Here is a 20618-nt window from a genome sequence, read left to right on the forward strand (position 1 = left end):
GGCTGCCAAGCTGTGCATGGACAGAGGCCAACTGGCAGCAGAAGCAGACATTTCTGTGGGCAGGCAGATAGCTGTGCTGCATGAGGTTGGTGGGGGGAACTCCTACCAGGGCAAGGCTGGCTGGGGCCAGCAGAGGCTTTTGCAGGGCTTGCAGACCTTTGCAGCAGAGATAGCAGGGCTGGGGCTGTGACAGGGGTCGAGCGGCACTAGCAGCTCCCAAGGAGCCAACAGAACATGCAGAATGCCCACCAGCACAGGGCAAGGGGTGTGGGGGGCACAACACCACCAACATGCCAGGCCTGCAGGTTGCGGAAGTTCATTGGGGCCAGGCTTCATCCCTGGTACTGCGAGGACTGGTCTGCGCTACAGAAAACGGCTGGCTCCAAAATAGCCCCATTCCTACCTGTGTCTGATAGATGCAGTGGGGCCCAGAAGGCACTGCCAGCTTGCACCTCAGATTCCTGCTCTTCTATTCCCTAACCAAGTAAAAAATCAGAGCAGCACCCAAATGCCTTCGCTCACCATGCAAGGAGGCCAAAGCCACCCAAGCACTGCGAAGGAGAAGCTCCTGACAAAACCTGCTGGCCTGGCCCCTCAGCAGGAGGTGCTGAGCTTCCAGACCATTTGTTTTCAATAAATCTAGATGATAAGAAAGCCCTGTTTGATTTGCTATGATTTTATCTTCCTGCAGGTCAGGTACCCGGTGGCTGGTCCCGCAGGTGAGGGGAGCAGGAGGTCTGATACCGCCGAGGGAGGCAGCGAAGCGGCGGGTGTGGGACAGAGCTTCGAGCTGGGGCAGGGCCAGGCTGCCTGTTGCCCTCGGCTAGGACCCAGCTCGCTGCTTGGCGCAGGGCCCCGCCGACTGCCCCCCGCGTGTCCCAGCGTGCGTGCAGGAGCATGAACACATTCCCCGTAGGCCCGGGACAGCTGGGGCCCCCCGGCCCGTTCCCGGGGCAGCGGGATCACTCCGCTCCCCGGGGTGGTGGGAGGCCTCTGTTGCGTTCCGTTCCCGGGGTGGCCCAGGGAGGTGCTGCGCCGTGCCCCGCACACGCGCCGGCACCGCGCACTTTCACCGCCGCTGTTCGGCGACGCCTGACATGGCTCCGCCGGTTCGGTTCCCAGTCCCCACTGCCGCGGGCGGCCAGCGCGCTACGGTCGGCGCGGAGAGCCCTGCGCGCCCGGCGCAGCAAGCCGCGCGACGGACCTCTGGGGAAGGAGCTACCGCCCGCGGCGAGGGCGCCTGCGTCGCCTCTGCGAAGCGGAGTGCCCCCTGCAGGCCAGGCAGGGCGGCAACGCCGCTACACGGGCTGCCGCGACTACAGCTCCCAGCACTCCTTGCGGCGGCGCCTGAACTACAGCTCCCGGCAGCACACGGGCGGTGCGTACCGCGTCGTGCGTGCCGGCGAAGCAGGCCGCAGCGGCAGGGTCGGGACTGCGGCGATGCTGGAGGAGGCCGGTGAGGTGTTGGAGTCGGTGCTGAAGGCCTCATGCTTGCCGCTCAGCTTTCTGCTCTTCGTGCCCGCCGTGCTCCTGCTCCTGGGCCCTCCTCCCGCCGCCGAGGCCGCCCACGAGTTCACGGTCTACCGCATGCAGCAGTACGAGCTGGGTGGGCAGCCCTACGGTGAGAGACGGCACGGGCCGGCCGGGCGCGGTTCGGCCACCGGCCTGCGTCAGGCCTTGGGCCTCCGGGAGGGCGAATCCCGGCAGCGGCCCCCTTCAGGGCCGATGGGGCCCTGGTAAGAGCCCCAGGGTAGGCCACGAAGCTGCAGGCGGTCCGGGGAGGGCGAACCCAGCCCAGGGCATGCTGCAGGAGAGCTCGGAGGGCTCTGGGAGGCTGCAGCCGGACCCGGGCCCAGACCCAGGGGAGGCCGTAGGTGGGCCCTGTCTGGCTGAGTTTTACTGCCCAGTCTCAGAAAGAGTGAGAGGATGTCAAGAGCTCCCGCATGGTCACCTAGAGGTGTCCAAGGACCCTGCTGTATCCTTGCACGCTTCTGTCTGTGGGCCTCTGTTTCAAGTGGTCCAGCTGCAGCCCTCTTGCATACTGGGGAAATTTGTCGTGAACTCAGTTATGTTCTCTTGCCTTGACTCCTCTATTGACAGGTTCATTCTTATTTGCTCTTCAGCCTCTTCTTTAGTTGCAATTAGCAGTGTCTGTTGCTCCAGTGTCTCCTCATTTAAGAGCCCTTTCTTTTACAGTTTTTCCTTTATGTTACAATTGACCTCCAGTTCCTCTGTTCTGTTGCTTCCAGGCTGCTGATTGTGCAACACCTTTCTTTGAGTCAGAAATACAACCTGTTCTGCAAATCATTGAGGTGGTGTAACCCTTAGCCTCTGCCCCCTGGTACTCACTAATCTAGTATCAAGTGTTGTTTCTGAGTCTTCCATAGACATTTTATTCCAGAACAGGGCATGTGTTCTGTCTGTGAGTGACTCTTCCTGCTGTCTGTTTTGTGGCCAAAGTTTCAGACTTCTGCTAACAGTCTGGCATTATAGTCCCCATTTATTCAGTACTGTCCACGAGACTTGGTCTCTAGATCTTTCAGATCTTCATAAGATCAAACATCGTTACAAGTTATGAAATGCCAGCTATGCCTGCAGTCTTTGGAAACATTACAGATGCTACTGCTGGCTTCCAAATATCTGAAATTATTTCTGGATTCTTCTGGAAATTTGTTTCTCAAAATGTGTCTACATCTTGAGAACATCTCATCTTGTTGTTGAGAACCTCACTAGATCCAAGGTAGGCTGTCTCATGGAGGTATTAAGCTATCTCTTTCCTCATGTGATGGTAAATCTTTGTTGGCAGGCTTAGTGGGGGCAGGAGGTATGTGTTTCAGCTGGCTTTGACTTTGTTTGCCTGAATGTTCTCTCTAGCCAAGTGCTCACAACATATTTTGGAATATTTTCTGAACTCTCGAAAAGCCACACATTGTTTTTTAAGATGCTTGCAATTAACTTTTTATGCTGCTTCATTTTCTGGAGCCTTTGAGCTCGGTGGATTGTGTATTTCCTTTGTTCCTTTCCAGCCGCTTTGGGTAGCTGATGTTGCTGTTCCACTTGTGTTCTGAGGCCAGAAGTCTTTCAGGATAAAAGCTATTTGTTGTTCCAGATTCTCCTACTCTTTTCCAAAAAGATCAACTAGAGATTGCTGCTGAGCCTTTTTTAGCAAGGGGGAGAAGAGTTCTTTGTCAACATCAGTCATAGAGCAATTGGAGAGCAAACTTGGACTTCCTCTAATACTCTTAGAATAGAGTTGTTTAGACTGTAAATGAATGATGATTAAAGAGTTCTCTGTAGAGAAACTGCAGAAAATCAACTTGTCTTGCTCTGCTCTCAGAAAATACTGTTGGGTCTGCTCTGCTTAAATGTCAGAGGGTTGTGCTGGGAGCAGAACTCTGGATCCATGCTTTGATAGGTTTACACATCATTGTTTTGGGAATGGTTATCCTCATTATGGATTGTTTTTCTTTGATCAGGGGGTAGGGCTGCTGTTAATATCTGTTTGTTACACAGTGTAGGAGCTCTATGTGGAGAATTTAGATTGTGCATTAACTCTGTTTCTGTCCCTCACTGATACTATGCAGTGGAAGTACAGGTTTTTCTTATTTAGGTGATTTGACCTTTGATGAGACCAAACTAATGTTAGAGTGAAGTTAAGGCAGGTTTAAATCTAACCTTTAGCAATACTTCTGTCTGGCATAGGCTGAGATGCCTTCTGGAGCACCTTGCTCCTTCCCTGGCTGCTTGGGGACCCAGTGTGATGACGCCTTCGATGTAGGTGCCAGATTATAGAAGAAGAAATTGGATTTGGAGCATTACAAATTCTAAAGTGGATTTGAACGTCTCTATACAAGATGTCCTTGCGGTCCTCTCTTGGAAAATGTTGAAGCTGCTGGCAAGCCTCCAGACTGCTATTCTCCCAAAGGATTGCATTTTCATGTGTGGGGTTTGATATGCTGAAACTGAAAGGAGGAGAGAGTGAGCAGTTAGAAGCAGCCTGCTCATTTGTAATTTTCTCAGCCATGGACACATCCCAGTGGGTGAGCTAGAACAGCCCTTTGGGTGAACATGGGGTAGCCTTGTGTCCTTTAAAGTGGTTCTGCACAGCTTGCATCCTCTGCTTGCAGACATGATCCTACAGCTGGAGGATGCAGTAGGCTGCATAGCAAGAGTCCAGGCTTTCTCGACATGTATTGCTGTCTGCAGGTATTGGGTGCAGGCGAGCAAACAGGTAGCCTGTGGGGTTGTGGTGCAGAGAAAGACTGGAAGGTGAGTGAGGCTGCATAGTGCTGGAGTAAGGGGAGCCTGCCAGGACATGGCTGCACAGATGTTGCTCTGATGGATGCAAGGGAAAAACACAGATCTCTGTTCCTTCTTGGATAAGGAGGAGGAGATGAACTTAGCTTTCTTCAGGTCCTCGCTGCTCTGAAGTTCATCAGACTGTCACCAAGACTGCTCAGAAGGAACTAGGCTCAAGCAAAGGGAATGTGATGAAACCACGTACAAAACCTCTTGCTGTTCTCTCCTCACAGGCACCAGGAGTGCAGTGCTTAACACAGAAGCCCGCACTGTAGAAGCGGATGTCTTGAGCCGCCGCTGTGTCATGATGCGGCTCGTGGATTTCTCGTATGAGCAGTACCAGAAGGCTCTCCGCCAGTCAGCTGGTGCTGTGGTGATCATCTTGCCACGATCTATCTCTTCTGTCCCACAGGATGTTGTAAGGGTAAAAAAAAAAGGTTCCCCTTCTCTTCTGTTGGGAGATGTATTTGAGAGGGTTGGAGGCTTGGGTTGCTGTTGTAATGCACAACAAATCATATTCTAATTTTAAAACTTAGTTTTCTCTGTCTGCTTTGGTGGTTAATTTTTTTCTGCCCTCTTGCATGTTTAGCAGATGCTAAGTTTGTGTCTCACTTACATCTTCAGCAATTCATGGAGATAGAGCCGGAAATGCTTGCTATGGAAACCATTGTGCCAGTCTACTTTGCAGTGGAAGACGAAGAGCTGCTGTCTATCTATGAACAAACACGGGCTGCTTCTGCATCACAGGGTTCTGCCTCGGCTGCAGAAGGTGAGTTCTGACAAGGGGTGGGAAAGGTTTAGAGGAAGACAGTCCCGATCGCATCTCTGGGAGCAGTCTGCTGTGTCATACGCACCATGAACCAGTGTTCTGTTGCCTTTGTGTTTATTTCGTCTTTGTTAAAGTGCTTTGAGATTTAATGGGAAAAAACCACAGTATAAGAGAGAGTACTACTTGATTGTATTTGGAAATACAGTTGCATGGAGTGAGTTCTCAGCTTCACACTGTTGCAAGTAAGATAGAAAGCAAAACTCAAGTTAAAAACAACATCGAAGATGTTAAGTGACTACAGTGTGTTGGTAGAAGCTGAAGCTTTTTGCCTGACCACAAGTCAGTTCAGTGCTTCCATGTATTCCACTGTAAATAACTTTACTGTCTTACTGATTTGCTGCTCCTGATTAACTTTAGGACTGCTGGAGAAAAGTTTTTGTTTTAGCCAGCTCAAAATATTAGGATTTCAGGACACAATGAAAATGCATGGTCACCAGGATTCTGTGTCAATGCAGAAACACAAGCAACAAGTGAGAGGGCTTAAATGGTTAAAAGCTGGTTTCTCCAGAGCTGAATTAGCAAGGGAAAAAGCAAGGGATGAAATTTTCCCAGGTGTACTACTTTTGTTGTTGTTCTAGTTCTGCTGCACACAGCAACTGCCAATGGCTTCCAGATGGTGACCAGCGGGGCTCAAAGCAAAGCTATCAATGACTGGCTCATACCAAGCGTGGAGGTGAGTTGTATACTGATTCAGACTGGCAACATTGATGGGATGCCTTCTCTTATTTGGTCTTCATCAGACATTTGGACTGATAGGGGAAGTCAGGGGAGTCTCACCCAGGTAAGTATCTGAACTCCTGAGAACTGAGGCCACTGCCAACTCAGCAGGCATGTAGAAGTCAGATTGTCTTTGTACAGGTGCACAGAGGGCGATGCTGAGTGACACTCGTCTCTTTCCTCTGCAGGGAAGGCTTACGGGGCTGGGTGGAGAAGACCTGCCCACTGTTGTGATAGTTGCCCACTACGATTCTTTTGGAGTGGCTCCAGTGAGTATTCTTTCTTTCTGCAGCTCTCCATTCCTGCCTCTGTGTTCCTGTCTGTTTTTTCTCAGGTGGCCTCTGCCCCTATGTGTCCTGGTTTCAGCTGGGATAGAGTTAATTTTCTTCCTAGTAGCTTTTTTTTCTTGGCCTTAAAGATATGGGGCAGTTATAAGTGGAGCATGGTTGTGTGCTATCTTGAAGGCTGTTCTGGTACATGAGAATAAATGTAGGGTTGTCACCTTGTCTCTGTCCCACTTCATTCTGCAGTGGCTGTCACATGGTGCTGACTCCAATGGCAGTGGTATTTCAGTGCTACTGGAACTAGCCAGGCTGTTTTCCCGGCTCTATACCTACAGACGTACCCATGCTGGGTAAGACACTACCATATTCTTGGTTGAATGTGTGTAGCTGAGGTCAGATAAGAAGGGCTTTTGCTCCGGTCCTGTAGAGTTTTACAAGCAGTCTTTTACTTCCTTTTCTCTGTTTTGCTTCCCTCTGAGTACAGCTGCTGTTAATGGCCATGCTCCTTCCTTTGGTTTCTTTTCTGTAGCTCTGCTCAAGCTTGGGCACAAGTGAAGGGAATGATGTGGGAAGCAGATTTCCATCCTCAAGCACGGGGAACTCCCAGTGTCCTGCCGTTACCTTAGTATGTGGCATGTAGGAAGTGTTTGTTAATGGACAGCTTGCCTTGAATGTCAGGTGCTAGCTGTTGTGATTTCACCACATCTCCAAGGCTGCGTAAAGGTGTTCGGTAGCCATGGAGTACAGTGTGCTAACACTTTTCTGTCGTCTTTGATGGGCAGGTATAACTTGCTGTTCTTTGCATCTGGAGGTGGCAAGTTTAATTATCAAGGAACCAAGCGGTGGCTGGAAGACAATTTGGACCACACTGGTGAGTTAGGGGCTGGCATTCCAGCATGTTCTGTGGCAAGACCTTTTAGTACAATTATGTTGTCGAGTATGTCGGCCCTCCTGTGAGAACCTCCTTGTGTGGGCCTTGCTTTTTTGGAATGGAAATCCCAGCATAAAACATAGTAATAAAAGTTTGGATTTTTCTGTTCCAGATTCCAGCCTGCTGCAGGACAACGTAGCATTTGTTCTCTGCCTTGATACTCTAGGACGAGGCAATAGCCTTCATCTCCATGTCTCAAAGCCTCCCAAGGAGGGAACCTTGCAACATGCGTTTCTGAGAGAACTGGAGATGGTAATGAAAAACCATTTTAGGTAGATGGGAACTTATGACTTACTGTGGGGAGCTGCAGCTCTCCAAGAGAGGAATGAAGGGAGTAAGATGTGAAGAAAGGGTGTGCTTCATGTATTGTTTATGGTCACTTGAATTTAAGTGCAGACAAATCCTCATGCCACAGTCCCAAATGAAGCAGGCTAGATCTGCTGCATTTTCTACTGCACTTACGTGTGGCTTGTTGCTAGCAAAAGCTACCCAGTTGATTTCTGTAGTCACATTAAAACAGCTTTTTTGATGCGAAAATAGCTTTTTAATGGCAGTAACTGCACCTTACAGGTGGAAGTGTATTTGTCTTCTGGAACACAGAAAAACTGGGTCTAGGTGGACGGGCAGCGCAAGATGGGGCTATGCAGTGACATGACACCCTGGATAGCTTGTCCTTTCCCTCAGGTTGTTGCCAGCCAGTTCCCAGAGGTGAAGTTTTCCATGGTACACAAGAAGATAAACTTGGCTGAGGACATGCTGGCATGGGAGCATGAGCGTTTTGCAATCCGACGCTTGCCAGCATTCACCATCTCCCATCTGGAGAGCCACCGAGACAGCCTGCGCAACAGCATCATGGATAGGAGGTTAGAGGCCTTAGGGATGGCTGCTGTTGAATTCCAGTCTGTAAATACAAACTGGCCTCGTGACTGCTTGTGCTCTTCTGATGATCAGAGGATAGGTGAAAAAACACTAGGAGTTGGGCTCTGGATTCAGTCTTATGCCTGATGCAGTGAAAAAGGGTGGTTGCTATAGGAAGCTGATCCTGTTGACAAGTCCATAATCCCCTCTTTTGCTTTAGGGCACGAATAGACACTAAGGCACTAACCAGGAATACTAGGATCATTGCTGAGGCTTTGACAAGGGTCATCTACAACCTAACAGACAAGGTAAGGGTTGCCTGTCATGTGGTGCTAGCCAGACTTGTCCTGCCCAGGCCAAGGTTGCTCTCACCAACAGCCTGGGTTTTTTTTTCCCTTGCAAGGGGGCACCTGCAGATCTACAGATCTTCACGGATCAGATGGTGAGCACAAGTGCATTTTTGTAATCTGTGGGAGAAAGGAGGCAAGAGTCTGGGAGAGGGGTCTGGTCTCAGCATATGTGTGGTTGACTCCCTCTTGGTGGTATTTTTCTGCAGCAGATCCAGCAGGAGCAAATAGAATCAGTAATGGACTGGCTGAGCAGTCAGCCCAGGGCTGCCCAGCTGATTCATAAAGACAGCACCTTCCTCAACACCTTAGAATATTATATGGGTCGCTACCTGAAGGATGTCAAACAGCATCATGTAAAGGCAGACAAACGGTAAGAAAAGAGATGACAGAGCCAGACTGGGCATGCAAACTGGCTTACCCTTCCAATTAATTTTGTCTCTGAGCTGCAGCTTTTCTGGCTTCTTGGCATGTAGCTGGAAGTGATTGCTCTTTTCTGCTTTCCTGCCAGTTTTGGTTCATGCTCTCTGTTCTCCCAGATAAAGCTCTTCACCATTCCACACAGCACAGTAAGAAGTCCCAGCAGCTCCCTCTGTCTGAAGAGCTTGTTTTTTCACTGTTTTGGTTCCACCCTTCCCACTCTTGGTGCTGCTTCTGTCTGAATGCAGGAAAAGACTACGGTCCCCTAAAAAGATTTCTTTAATTGCAAAAAGGCAGCTTCCATCCTGTCTAACCTGCTTGGGTTGAAGCAGTTTAATGAATCCAGTGAGGCATCTTCCATGTGCCTCTTCTGCGCCAGCTGAACAGCATGTGTTCTGAATTGTATTATTAGGCTTTTGATTTTAGGAAAAGAAACACTTGACAACTCAGGTCAGTTCAAAACTGGTATGCAAGGTGGTCATGCTTACCTGTCTCTGGTTGGATGAACTCCTTGGGAACAGAGGTCTGGGCTATCCTTACTGCAATGTCAAGAAGTATCATACAACCTGAAGAATTTCTTCTTTTCACAGGGACCCCGAGTTTGTTTTCTATGACCAGCTGAAACAGGTGATGAATGCATACAGGTACGGAATTCCCTTGGGTATGTTGGGCTATTGTCTCTCTCTGTGGCAGTACCTGCTGTAGCAATTTCATGTGTTCTCTATTGCAGGGTCAAGCCAGCGATCTTTGACCTGCTTCTGGCTGTCTGTATTGCAGCGTACCTCGGTGTTGCCTATGTTGCAGTGCAGGTAAGAGAAGCAGAAGGCGGATGTATTATTTTCCTCAGTAAATCACGTTAGCTACAGTAACTGATGCTCACAGAGTCCCAGCACCAAAGCTGGAACAATAATGCCATGCCACTCTAAAAGTAGTAATCTTTTTGATATGTATGTCTTTGAGTATATCAGTTGGCTGTGCTGAAGCCAATCTCTTGCCGTTCTAGTGCAAAACTATTTTACAGAGCTCCTTCTCTTGGTCAAGGGCATGCATAACTCACTTGTTAAGCTATTTTGGCTATGTGACAGCTTCAGACTGAAACTTCTCAAGGTAGCTAAAATCTGCTGTAATGTTAAAGGTTTGCAGCTTGTAGTAAGGTAGGAGTGTTAGGAGATCCTTTGAGTATCTGAACTTGGGATGCAGTTTAGAAATGCATCTTCAGGGTTTTGGGTTGGTTTTGGTTTTTTGGGGTGGTTTTGTGTGGTGGTTTTTTTTGTGTGGTGGGGTTTTTTGAGTGTGGTCGCCCTCCCCCCCCAATGAAACCATAAATACATCCTGTGTCCATACTCCTGGAAATGTGATACTTCACGCCTTGGCCAGCCAGTTTAAATTTACTGGTTTTGTTTAAGTGTTAAGAGAGTCACTGTGAGCTAGGCTTCTGTCCTTGGTTTCAGCTGGGATGGAGTTGTTTTTTCTTCCTGATAGCCGGTACAGTGCTGTGCTTTGGAGTTGGTATGAGAATAATGTTGATAACACACTGAAGTTTTAGTTGTGGTTAAGTAGTTGTAGTGCTTATGCTCAGTCAAGGACTTTTCAGATTCTCATGGTCTGCCAGTGAGGAGGCGCACAAGAAACTGGGAGGTGGCACAGCTGGAACAGTTCACCCAGACTGGCCACACGCCCAGTACATAAACTGGAGTTAGCTGTAGGGTGGGAATCGCTGCTTGGAGACAGGCTATTGATCACTGGGTGGTGAGCAATTGCTGCATAGGGCATCACTTGTTCTTGTACATTCCTTTGTCAGTATTATTATTATCATTATTATTATTGCTGTAATTGTTGTTTCCTCCTCTCTTGCTGTCCTATTAAACTGTTTTCATCTCAACCCACGAGTTTTTCCTGATTCTTTCCCCCATCCCACTGCGGGGGATGGTGAGGGGATTGAGAAAGTGGCTGTGTGGTACTTAATTGCTGGCTGAGGCTAAACCACGACACCTTCTGATCCTGGCTGGGTTGTCTGAAGAAAATGAATGAAAGCGAAGTGCTTTAGGTCAATCTAAATTTTGATCTCTTGGTGTTATTTGTGTTTAGTGTTTGTCTGGGGAAACAACAAGCATTTAAACATCCAATGTAACAGCATAAACAGGAGGGGAAACATACACTTTGATTTCTGTCAGCTATCTTCATTATGTTTGTTATTACTTGAAGCCTGGATCTTATTATATCTGTCAAATATCTGAAGTAACTGTTATCAAATCAAAATGCAATTAATCAAAGCAGAATCAAAAGAGGAATTAAGTGAATTTCTAAGTTGCTGGTGAAATGGTGAAAGAGAAGATCCAGTTAAAGGATTATGAACTACTGTGAATCTCTGTGTTTGCCTGGTTCATTCTGACATTCCTGAAACTGCTAGCAGCAGTGTTTCTGTAGTGACCAGTATCATGCATGTGTTGAAATTTGAATCTTTCTCCTCCAGTTCAGAAGGAACAGAATTGCATCAAAAAATCTAAAATCTTTAAGGGTTTGCATCTTTACAATGGGGGTGATACAGGCCTGCACAAACACTTCTGTAAGCTGGCACTTTTTGTACAACTTTAAGTAACTGGCTTCATTGTAATCATTCCTCGTAATTCACCAAGTCCTGCTTTGTCTTCAGGATGAGAGTGCTAGTAGATGATCCAAACAAAGTATTGCATTTGCACATTAGTATTCTTTTAAGCCTTCTAGATTTTCTTTCAGTGTAGAACACAGTTATTTTATTAGAATTTATAAGGACTCATGGTTACTTATTTTCCTTCTGTTTCCAGCACTTTGGTCTCCTTTACAAGATGATACAGAGATTATCCCTTAAAACCAAGCAGCAGTGAAGCAACAAGTCATCACCTGTACAGCAGCACTGAGCCATCGGTGAGCCCATCAGGAACCTTCTGCCTTCCATTGAATTCTGCTGTTTCTCTTCCTCTGCCTCCTCTTTGCTACTCTACTGGGAGGAGGAAGACAGAAAGAAAATTTCAACTCTTGTGCATCTTTCAAGTGCTTTTCTTCACCTTCTTTCCCTGACTTGCACCATGTATGTTTTCCTTTGCTTTTTGGCGAGGGAGAGGCTCAGAGACTTCAGTAGTTTCTGCAAGTTGTTTAAACACTGAACGGCTGATTCTGAGCAGCTTCTATGAGCGTAAAACCAAGTCCAGCACCTTCATGGACACATGTGCCATACAGCCAATTTGGAAGCTGAAACTACAGAGTAGAGCGACCTGTTGTCTCTGCCCATCAAACAAGGACTTGAAGCAGGCAAATTAACATACTATTAGCATGTTTTCTTATGGCATCTCTTCCTTAAGTTCACTACCTAGCTTTAGGAAGGTGTGTTGAGCAAGCTGTGTCTGCAGCAAGCATCTTCTTACGTTTTGTTTAGACTGTGCAATAATTTATTCCCCTTTAGGAGGTGCAGTGTAAACAATCTTGACTGTTACTGACAGAATGAGGAAAGATTGTTAAAACGTGTTCCTTGCATTAGGGTTCTTACCAGGACGGGTTCTCTTCTGTCTTTATTGGAGGATGCATTTTGCTGTGTACTTGATTCCTCTTGAAGTTTATTGTCCTCGAACAGTTTGCAGCTGCCACCACTCTGTGCTAAACTCTTGCTTGGTTTTAAGGAGTGTTCTACAGTCCCAGCTGTTGCAGGATCATGTTCTGTGCTGTTCCATGTACTTAAATGAGCTGGTTATATTAATAGCAAGAGCAGCCCAGCTCCTGCTGTGCTCTGGTCTGTAATCCCTTCAGTCTGCGTTCCTCAGTTTTCAAATCCAGATGGGTTCTGGATTTTGGCATGTTTTCCCATGTTCACCTGCATCTCAGGGTCTCATTTGACATTTTTCAGCTCTGTCATTTCTGGAAACACTGTTCCTGGCCTGCACATGTGAGCAAGTCCCCAAAGTACTTGTTGCTGTCCTTTCATGCGCTGCCCCCAGAATGTATGAAGGGAGGTCACTTAGCCATTAAAAAAAACAAAACAAAAAATTAATTTTTATGAATGTCATTTTAAACATGGCTGTTTCTAGAACTGTACCTAAGAGAGTGTATCTTGGAACACATGCTGTCTGTTACTTTTATTCTTGAGCGAGTGTTATTTTTAGTTTGCTGATGCTTCTGGATGGAGAGAGCTATGTAGTTGCCCAAAATAGTTGCCAGTACTATGCAAAGATCAGGAGGGCCAGGTAACCAGTTGCTCAAGCATTATCATCATCTTAAGTTTAACTGTTTCCTGAATTCCACCATCCAAGGTAAGAAGGGTACTTCTCACCACTTTCTGGTGAGAACTGAATGCCTGTTCTGGGCAGTGTTGCACTTTGTTTTCCCCCCAAGTTCTTCTGGAAAACATGTCAAGATAGTACAAGTTCTAGGCTACTTGTAGTTCTAGAAGATGTCCTGATTGAATACCACTGTCCTTCCACTCAGTAATGAGTCCTTTCTGTAGTTTGTTCTATGCACATGAGGTCTCTTCACAGGCCATGGTGACCACATTTTTTATTTTAAATTACTACTTCTATTTAAAATAGCATCTTTTACAGAGGCTGAAAAGCTCTTGTGGGTTTGAATGAAGGTGTAACCTTTTTTGTATGCAAGGAAAATTCAAGCTGTGTATCCTTGTCTGCACCACAGCTGCTATGTGCGCACTTGTTAGAAAAGGAGTTGTTGTGGCCAGTCACAGTCCTTGTCCTTTGGATAGGGACCAAAGCACTGATTTCCATCTGTCTTTGTTTCGCTGTAGTCTCCTCCTTGGAGTACACTTACCTCATGATGTGTGCTTTCTGCTATGTTAAATGAGTAGCAACTTGTTCTTTAAAGGGTCTTTCCTTTTCCAGGAGAGCATGCTGACGTCAGTGGCTCACTGTAATATCAGCAGGTGGCATGGTACCAAGCACTCCTGAAATACCAGCCCTACAGGGAATCTTGCCTTTTTCTGATCTTTTGAGTGCTTATTTGAAATACATCTTTCTGCATGCATGAAGTGTTTGTGACACTCCTCTGCCAAATTAATTTATAATGACTTCAGAAATTGCTGGAGGGGCTGGAAGATGAGCCTTGATTGTTTTCCACTGACTTTTATGCTCTGTCCTTAGAAACTACATGTGTTGTGCTATGGGAAGGTGCATGCTGTGGGAAGGACTGTGTTGGTTCAGAACATGCACAGTATAGTGGCTATCTGAAGAACTTCTTTGTAGGTTCTGAATATCTGGAAGTAGTTTCAGAGGCCTCCAGCTGCATTGTACATTTCTACTATGTTACACTTGGGGGTATTCCCTCCAGTCCAGCAGATTACTTAACCAGGCTTAATGAAACTCTGTTACACTGAGAAAAATAGAAAAAAACCCCAAAATTATTAGCAATCCTGATGCACCTTGATTTGATGCACATAAAACTTGCAAGTAGTGGGCAAGAGAGAACAGAACAGGCCCTGAGCATTCTTCCTTGCAGTGGAGACTGTCAACCTTTGGTCTTCCAGATCAGAAGCTTAAACTTAAGAGTCAAAAACTTCCACCGAGGCAACCTGATGTGGTTGCAGCTATGTGTCTGTCAAGGTTGTAGCATTAAAGCAAACACTTTAACTCCTTGCGGTCTCACCAATAAACTGCTAACACTCCTGATGCAGTGCCAGAGGCCAGTGGCAGCTATCTAAAAGAAAGGTGGATAGAGGTAAATGAGGAGAGTTCATAAACCTGAAGGGCAGTTGGGACAGTACATCGCTCTCCCACGCAAGGGTAATTTGTCCTATAAGCTGATCAGATGCGTTTTGTGTATCTCTAGCTGGCTGCCATAGAAAGTAGTTCTTACTACAGATAAGGGTTTATGCTTTTGTTCAAAGTGCATGTGCACTTGAACATTATATACTCAAATCTGAGATAGTCAAATTCCAACTTTCTCATAGCTGGAACAGAGTGCCCATCCTGGGACTGAACTTAGCTCCCACATTGCTGTTTCCCTTGGGAAGCTGACAGAGAAGCTTGTAAATAGACCCTGCTATTCTGCTAGGCTTTGAAAAAACAAGAAAAATGGTGCTGATCCATACTGCAGCATACCTGGTCAATTCTGTCACCAACACGACATGCAAAGGCAGAAATCCAACAGCTGTTCTGGTAAAATAAAAGTTCTCCAATTTTTTCTTCAGTGTTTCAAAACATTGCAGAATTGCTCTGTGTAGCTGATTCTTGTTGCCCCTGTTTTTACCTGTCATTTTTTTCAGGAGTTTTCCTGGCCTGGAAGGGAGAAGCATGGAAAGCATATGTCCACACATACACAAATGGATAGCAGTTGATGCTTCTAGCCATAAAACAAATTTCTTTGCTGTCTGTCTGAATTTACCTGTTGTCCGGGTGCTGTCAAAGTCTGCAGCTCACAGAAATCTGGTTTTCCAATGGATTTAAGCACTGAAGCTCTTGATTTCTTCTGTCCACTCCCACCCACGCGGGCACTAATGGGGATTGTATGTGAGTAGTTTGGACTATTGCAGTTGATGTCCCAAATAAGAGGTTCATTGTTAGGAAATAAGTAGTACTGTGCAATATGCACTCCATCCTCAGTGCTTAAGAGGACAGGCCCTGAAGCCAAAATGGAACTAGGTACCCCACTATCTGTGGCTGGGGGAGTCACCACAATCTATTTACATGGTTAAAACCCCAGGTACCCCAAAATTGTTGTGGGGCTTGGTTTTGGGGTGGTTTGTTTTAAATCATGTGCTCTCATGTTGTTCATAACACAAGCCAAAATACGGAGCTTCTCCTGCGCCTTGTGGCCAAGCTGGGTTTTACATTTAAGAGCCATTCAGTCTTGACTTACTGATCTGAAATGATGGGAGTGCTACTATATGTGTCAGTAAATTTGGCCTCTGGGTACTCAAGTGTGGGCTCCTGCTTGCTCACTTTGATCTGTTTAGTTTCCATTTGTAGTTATTGGATAGCAACTTCAAGGTTATAATCTGGAATATTTGCAGCTCAGGAAAAAGAGTTGATTTATCTAGCAATGTTAACTCAATTATTTATCTCTTGTGTGTCCTAAAGAACAAATGTATATTGAGGTGAATATTTAAAAGCTAATAGAAAATTCAGTGCAGTTGGTTTACCTATTTTTTCTGACTATAAATGTAATAATATTTAAGTATTTTAACATTTTTAATTTCCTTATTTGTTTGTCCCTTTTTCCGTTGGAAAAATAAACTGAGTGAGTAGGTTTGATGAAGAGATTTCCTGGAGAACTATTTGCTGCTGGCAGCTCAAAAAAATGGAGTCTCCTTGCATTATTTGAAGGAATAGACCCCCTGCAAAATGGGAGAAAATGCATGTGTTTAAGGGCTTACATCATCCCTTCTGTGCAGTCAAAAGTAAAATAGTATGATAGAAAACATTTATAGAACCTGAGCAAGATTCCAGCACCTTGAGGTGAGCAAATTCCCATTTATTTGAAGGGTTCATGCTGATTTGAAGCAATTAAAGTTTCTCTGCAAGCAGCTTTAATATTGTGAAAAACTGGCTACCTGAGAAGGGGACACAGTGTATGCTAGTGGTAGATTGTTGTGCCTCTGTCATTACCAAATGACTCTTTGAATACTTATAAACTATTTATTCAAATTACAAACACTTCCAGAGGTCTGTTCCCTGAGCATGAGTCAGTCCAAGGCTGACAAACCACAGCAGTAGTAGTCGTAGAGTGGGAAACTGACCTAAACACACCAGAAGGGGAAAGACAGAGGTTGTACTTTCATTCTGCTGCCTCATAATGGCTGAGTAGCTAAGGGGTTCAGCGTGGTAAGACCTTTCTTTCAAGCACCTGCTGCCCCGCCTTCCCCCATGTGTTGTAAGGATGTACAAAGTCAGGCGTAAAGCCCAGCCGGGATGTTTATCCCCTCCTGGGGTGTGTCTGAAGGAGGCCAGGCCTTTTGCTGCTGGAGCCCTGAAGCCACTGGGTGAATCTGCCAAATCCCGGCAATGCCTTTCTCTGCTGTGTCCCCGGTGTTCCGTGACAGTGATGTGGGACAGGATGGGGGAGCGCAGCCCGCTGCTGGGCTGGTTCCGAGGCGACTGGAAGACGCTTGCGCTGCCCGCCGGCAGCAGGGCCACAGGCGTGCCGGGCCGGCGCCTGCTCGCTGTGTCTCAGCCCGGCGGCGGTTGCCTGCCCTCCGGCGCCGCGCGGGCTTCCAGGCCCCCTGCCCGGTTCAGGCGCCGGGGAACAGAGAGAACGGCGCTCTCGTAAGCCCAAACCGAGGCAGCCGGCGCTGCCGCACGGCGGATGGCGCGGCCGGGCCGCCGGCAGCGTCCGCCCTCGGCGCGGTCCGGCCCGGCCCTGGCGGACGAGGCGGGGCACGCGGGCAAGTCCGCAGCGATTGGCCGGATGGTGGGGGCGCGGACACTGGGGGAAGAGCAGGGAGCCGCGGGATTGGCGGGGGGGCGGGGCTTGGCTCTTCGAGAAGGCCGCGGGCCGGCTGCTTGCTGCGTGCGCCGCGCCCCGTCAGGTACGAGCAGCGCCGCGCCGGGCCGGGTAGGGCCCAGCCCCGCCCCGCCCCGTCCCGCCTCGCCTCTTCCCCTCGCACGGGCCCGGCGGCTCTAGTGTTCCCCGTCCGCTTCTGGGATGACTGGCGGTAATGCGCTGCTTTACCCGTAGGATGCCAAAGGCCAAGGAGCTAGCGGGGACGAGCAGCTCGGAGAGCGGCCCGGAGGAGGAGGGAGAGCCGCCAGCAGCCCTTCCTGGCCGTGCCTCGGTCCTGAGGGCAGGTGACACACCTTTCCTGCCCGCACCGCGCGGCAGGCAGGGCAGGGGCCCCGCGGTGCCCCTTCTCCCCTGCACTGGCAGCAGAGGCGCCTGGTAGTCGCAGTGCACCCAGTAGCATGTGTGCCTTGTTTGCGGACTGTGAAATTGGTGTGCTGTGGAGGCTCAGGTACGGCCCAGGAGAAGGGCTGTGGCTCCTCGGACCAGGCTGTTTAAACTGGTGATTTTTCTTTCTAGAAAAGAAAGAAAGAAACGTCTTCTAAGTCAGAGAAAAGGCTGAAAACAGAGGCCAAACCTTCAAAGGTGACAGAAAAACCTCCAGGACAAGGCAGTGAAGAGGAGGGCATATTCCAGGTATGGAGGGCATGTTCCAGGTATGGAGGGCAGGGATCTGCTCTAGGAGCATATCTTGCTCCTTCTCTTCATGCAGGTCTCTGCTCTACTTGTAGCAGAGCATTTATGTAGCTGAGCTGACTGCCTGGGGTGCCTGCTGTTCCTTCACTAGTCCTCTGGCATGTTGAGTGACCCAACAGGCCCTATGGACTTAGGAGCAGCTTGTTGCAAGGGTGAGTTTAACGCCGGCTCTGTGTCGCCGCAGATTGGGAAGATGCGTTATGTCAGAGTGTCCTGCTTCAAGGGGAAGGCCCTCGTGGACATCAGGGAGTTCTACGTTGACAAGGAGGGCGGCACGAAACCGGGGAGGAAAGGTACAACCGCGTTCGCTAGGTGGCAGACGGGGCCGCCCCGGCCGCCCCGCCCCGGCCTCTGGCTCTCCAGCTCCGGCTCAGCCGGTCTCCCTGGGTGGTAGGCCCACCAGTGCGTGCCACACTGGGGAGCTGAGCAAACCACACGGGAGGGTTTTGCACTTTTTCAGTCGGGGTGGCAACAACTGAAGAAAAGCACAAAGAATGAGTGATTGTGAGCCTCTTGTGAGATCTGGAGCTTGGCAGGACCTCTGAGAAGCTGTGCAGGAAGCTGCTGTGAAGGATTCTGGTTCCATCTTTGGTCACCAGTCCTTTCTCTGATGGTTGGCAGGGGCAGAGCTGCAAGGTGGAGGAGAGTAGGCTGAAAGCACTGGCTCTGATGTTGCTGCCTTGTGTCTTACTGCTAGCTGACAAACTTGTGTTTTGGTACTGATGATGCCTAGGGCAAAATGGTGGCATTTTGTGTGTATGCCTGTAATCTGTAATGGTGGAGCTGTGCTTGGCAGGGAGAGCCTCCCAGAAGTAAATCCATCCTTCCCTATGTAGATGGGGGCAGGAGGGTTAAGACCCTTCTGGATCCCTACCAAGACATTCCAATGCTGCTGTGTTAGCTGTTCCTTATTCTTTTGACAAGGTATCTGATGATGTGATACAGTGGCACACCTGAGTAGGTGATGGTAGTAAAGGCATCTGAGGAAGGGAAGACACATTTTTCTCCAGACCTCTTCAACTGATGAGTCAACACTCAACTTAGGTCTTCCGCTTTGGAACTTTGACAGTGACTTACCCGCTTGCTTTGTAGTTCACAGGCCCTAGACTCTTTTCACCTGTCCTGTGTGTTGTGCCCAGCAAAGATTCAGTTAATGTGGGGTTTCTTGAGGAACCTTTTGGTCCTTGCTGTAGATTTTTATGTCAGGGCAGACAAATTTGTTTCAGCTTGGTTTACTTCATAATCACTAAGCGTGGTTTTCCTTCCAGAAATTAATTTCCTTCAGAGAAGTTACAGGTATAAATTACTCACTTAAAGGGAACTGTGTACCCTGTAATGAAAATGGGAAGCAAAGCTCTCAAGCTTTTCTGTGCCATTGAGGGCAGAGAGGGAAAGGAGTGTTGTGGACTCCTTTCAGGCTGGAAAAAGCACACCCACAATGTAAGACAGAATATCTGTCAGTTAAAACAGAGCTTATGAAGAATTTAATTTAAATACTGCCTCTGCTGTTTTTCTCAAGAGTTCTTGGCCCCCGATCTTTATCTAGAGAATTTAATAAAGCTTGGGCTCTGGTTCTTTAATGTGATTCTTAACAAAGCCAAAAGGAACAAGTTGACAACATCTGGTTGGAACCCACACAGCAATTCCATCACCGTGTTTGTTTTGTAAGGGAGAGGGACAGGACATGAAGACTTTGCCTCTGCTGGATCTAAAAAGAAGCCAGTTCTTCTCTAGTGTTTAAGTCACATTAGTGATTTCTTGTTAGCATCAGTTTTTTTTAAATAGAGCTAGAGCTGTCATTATTTCCTTTGGGTGGTTGAAAGGATGGTGTCCTAACTGCTATGTGGAGTAAGGTTCTCAGAATTTCTTGCCAGCTCATGTGGGTAAGAATTGTTACTTGGAAATCAGTTGTAAGGGACTGTGGGACTCTTGAAAGGCAATTTGGGCATATATTTTCATATGGTAGATGGCATTGAGTACTTCTTGATATGGATGCTGAAGTGCTGGCACAACTGCCATGCTTAGAAGTCTGCTTCTGTTTCTGGTCTGTGTCTCTGCTTCCGATTCAAACTTTCCCTTCTCTAGCTAGTCTGAAGGAGCCACTCTGGTGTGCTACTTGATGCTTACCCCTTGCTTCCTCTGAAACCTCTCCTTCTGCTGTTTCTAGGGATTGCCCTGTCTGCAGAACAGTGGAACCAGCTGAAGGATATAATTCCTGAGATCGATGGTGCAGTAAATAAATTATAAGGTGAAGAATCTTGGACACCTTCAACCTGCTTACTTTCCCTTAAGTGCACTGACAACTGTAAAGCCAAGGATTCTCATCTGAAGCCTTACCCTCACCTTGCTGGGCTTTCCTCACTGAGGTGATGGCCATGCTGTAAAGACCAGAGACTCTTCTGTTTTCAAGAGATATCTTCTAATGAGCACCTGGAACTAGAGCCAGTGCTGTGAAGTGAGACTTCAGCACCTCTGGTCTCAAGCAGACTTCAGGTCTGTGCTGGTGAGGGATGTGACCCTGACCTGGCTTTCCAGGGGTAGATGGCTTCAGTCTACCTTGTGGAGTGCTTTAACTGCTCTACATCTGTTACTGTCTTCCACTTGGTTGACTGTTGAGTAAGATGGTTTGTATACCTCACGTTGGCATCCTCTGTGTTTCCTCCACATGTCATTCTGGCTATTTCAAGTACTTTCTGCATTGGTGAGGGTTGTTTGGTGGTTTTTTGGTTGGGTTGGTTGTTTTTTGGGTTTTTGTTAGTGAA

The 20618-nt window shown here is 47.7% G+C and overlaps 2 protein-coding genes across 2 annotated transcripts; both read left to right on the forward strand.

Moving 5' to 3' along the window:
- Positions 1–1440: 1440 nt before the first annotated feature.
- NCLN (nicalin) lies at positions 1441–11549 on the forward strand (the record flags this gene model as incomplete). Its single annotated transcript, XM_082010953.1, has 15 exons — positions 1441–1621; positions 4533–4723; positions 4924–5068; positions 5707–5801; positions 6034–6114; positions 6376–6479; positions 6912–7000; positions 7173–7312; positions 7745–7923; positions 8139–8226; positions 8322–8360; positions 8475–8638; positions 9276–9329; positions 9416–9494; positions 11490–11549. The coding sequence occupies 15 exons, from the start codon at positions 1441–1443 to the stop codon at positions 11547–11549; spliced, it is 1689 nt and encodes a 562-aa protein (XP_081867079.1).
- A 5789-nt stretch (positions 11550–17338) lies between these two features.
- LOC309413640 (activated RNA polymerase II transcriptional coactivator p15-like) lies at positions 17339–20181 on the forward strand (the record flags this gene model as incomplete). The annotated part of the gene is made up of 4 exons (XM_082010829.1): positions 17339–17404; positions 17680–17796; positions 18041–18149; positions 20024–20181. 4 exons carry the CDS (start codon positions 17339–17341, stop codon positions 20101–20103), a joined length of 372 nt encoding a protein of 123 aa, XP_081866955.1. The 3' UTR covers positions 20104–20181.
- Positions 20182–20618: the final 437 nt, after the last annotated feature.

This window comes from Phaethon aethereus (assembly GCF_964289735.1).
Source record: "Phaethon aethereus genome assembly, chromosome: 26".
NCBI lineage: Eukaryota > Metazoa > Chordata > Aves > Phaethontiformes > Phaethontidae > Phaethon > Phaethon aethereus.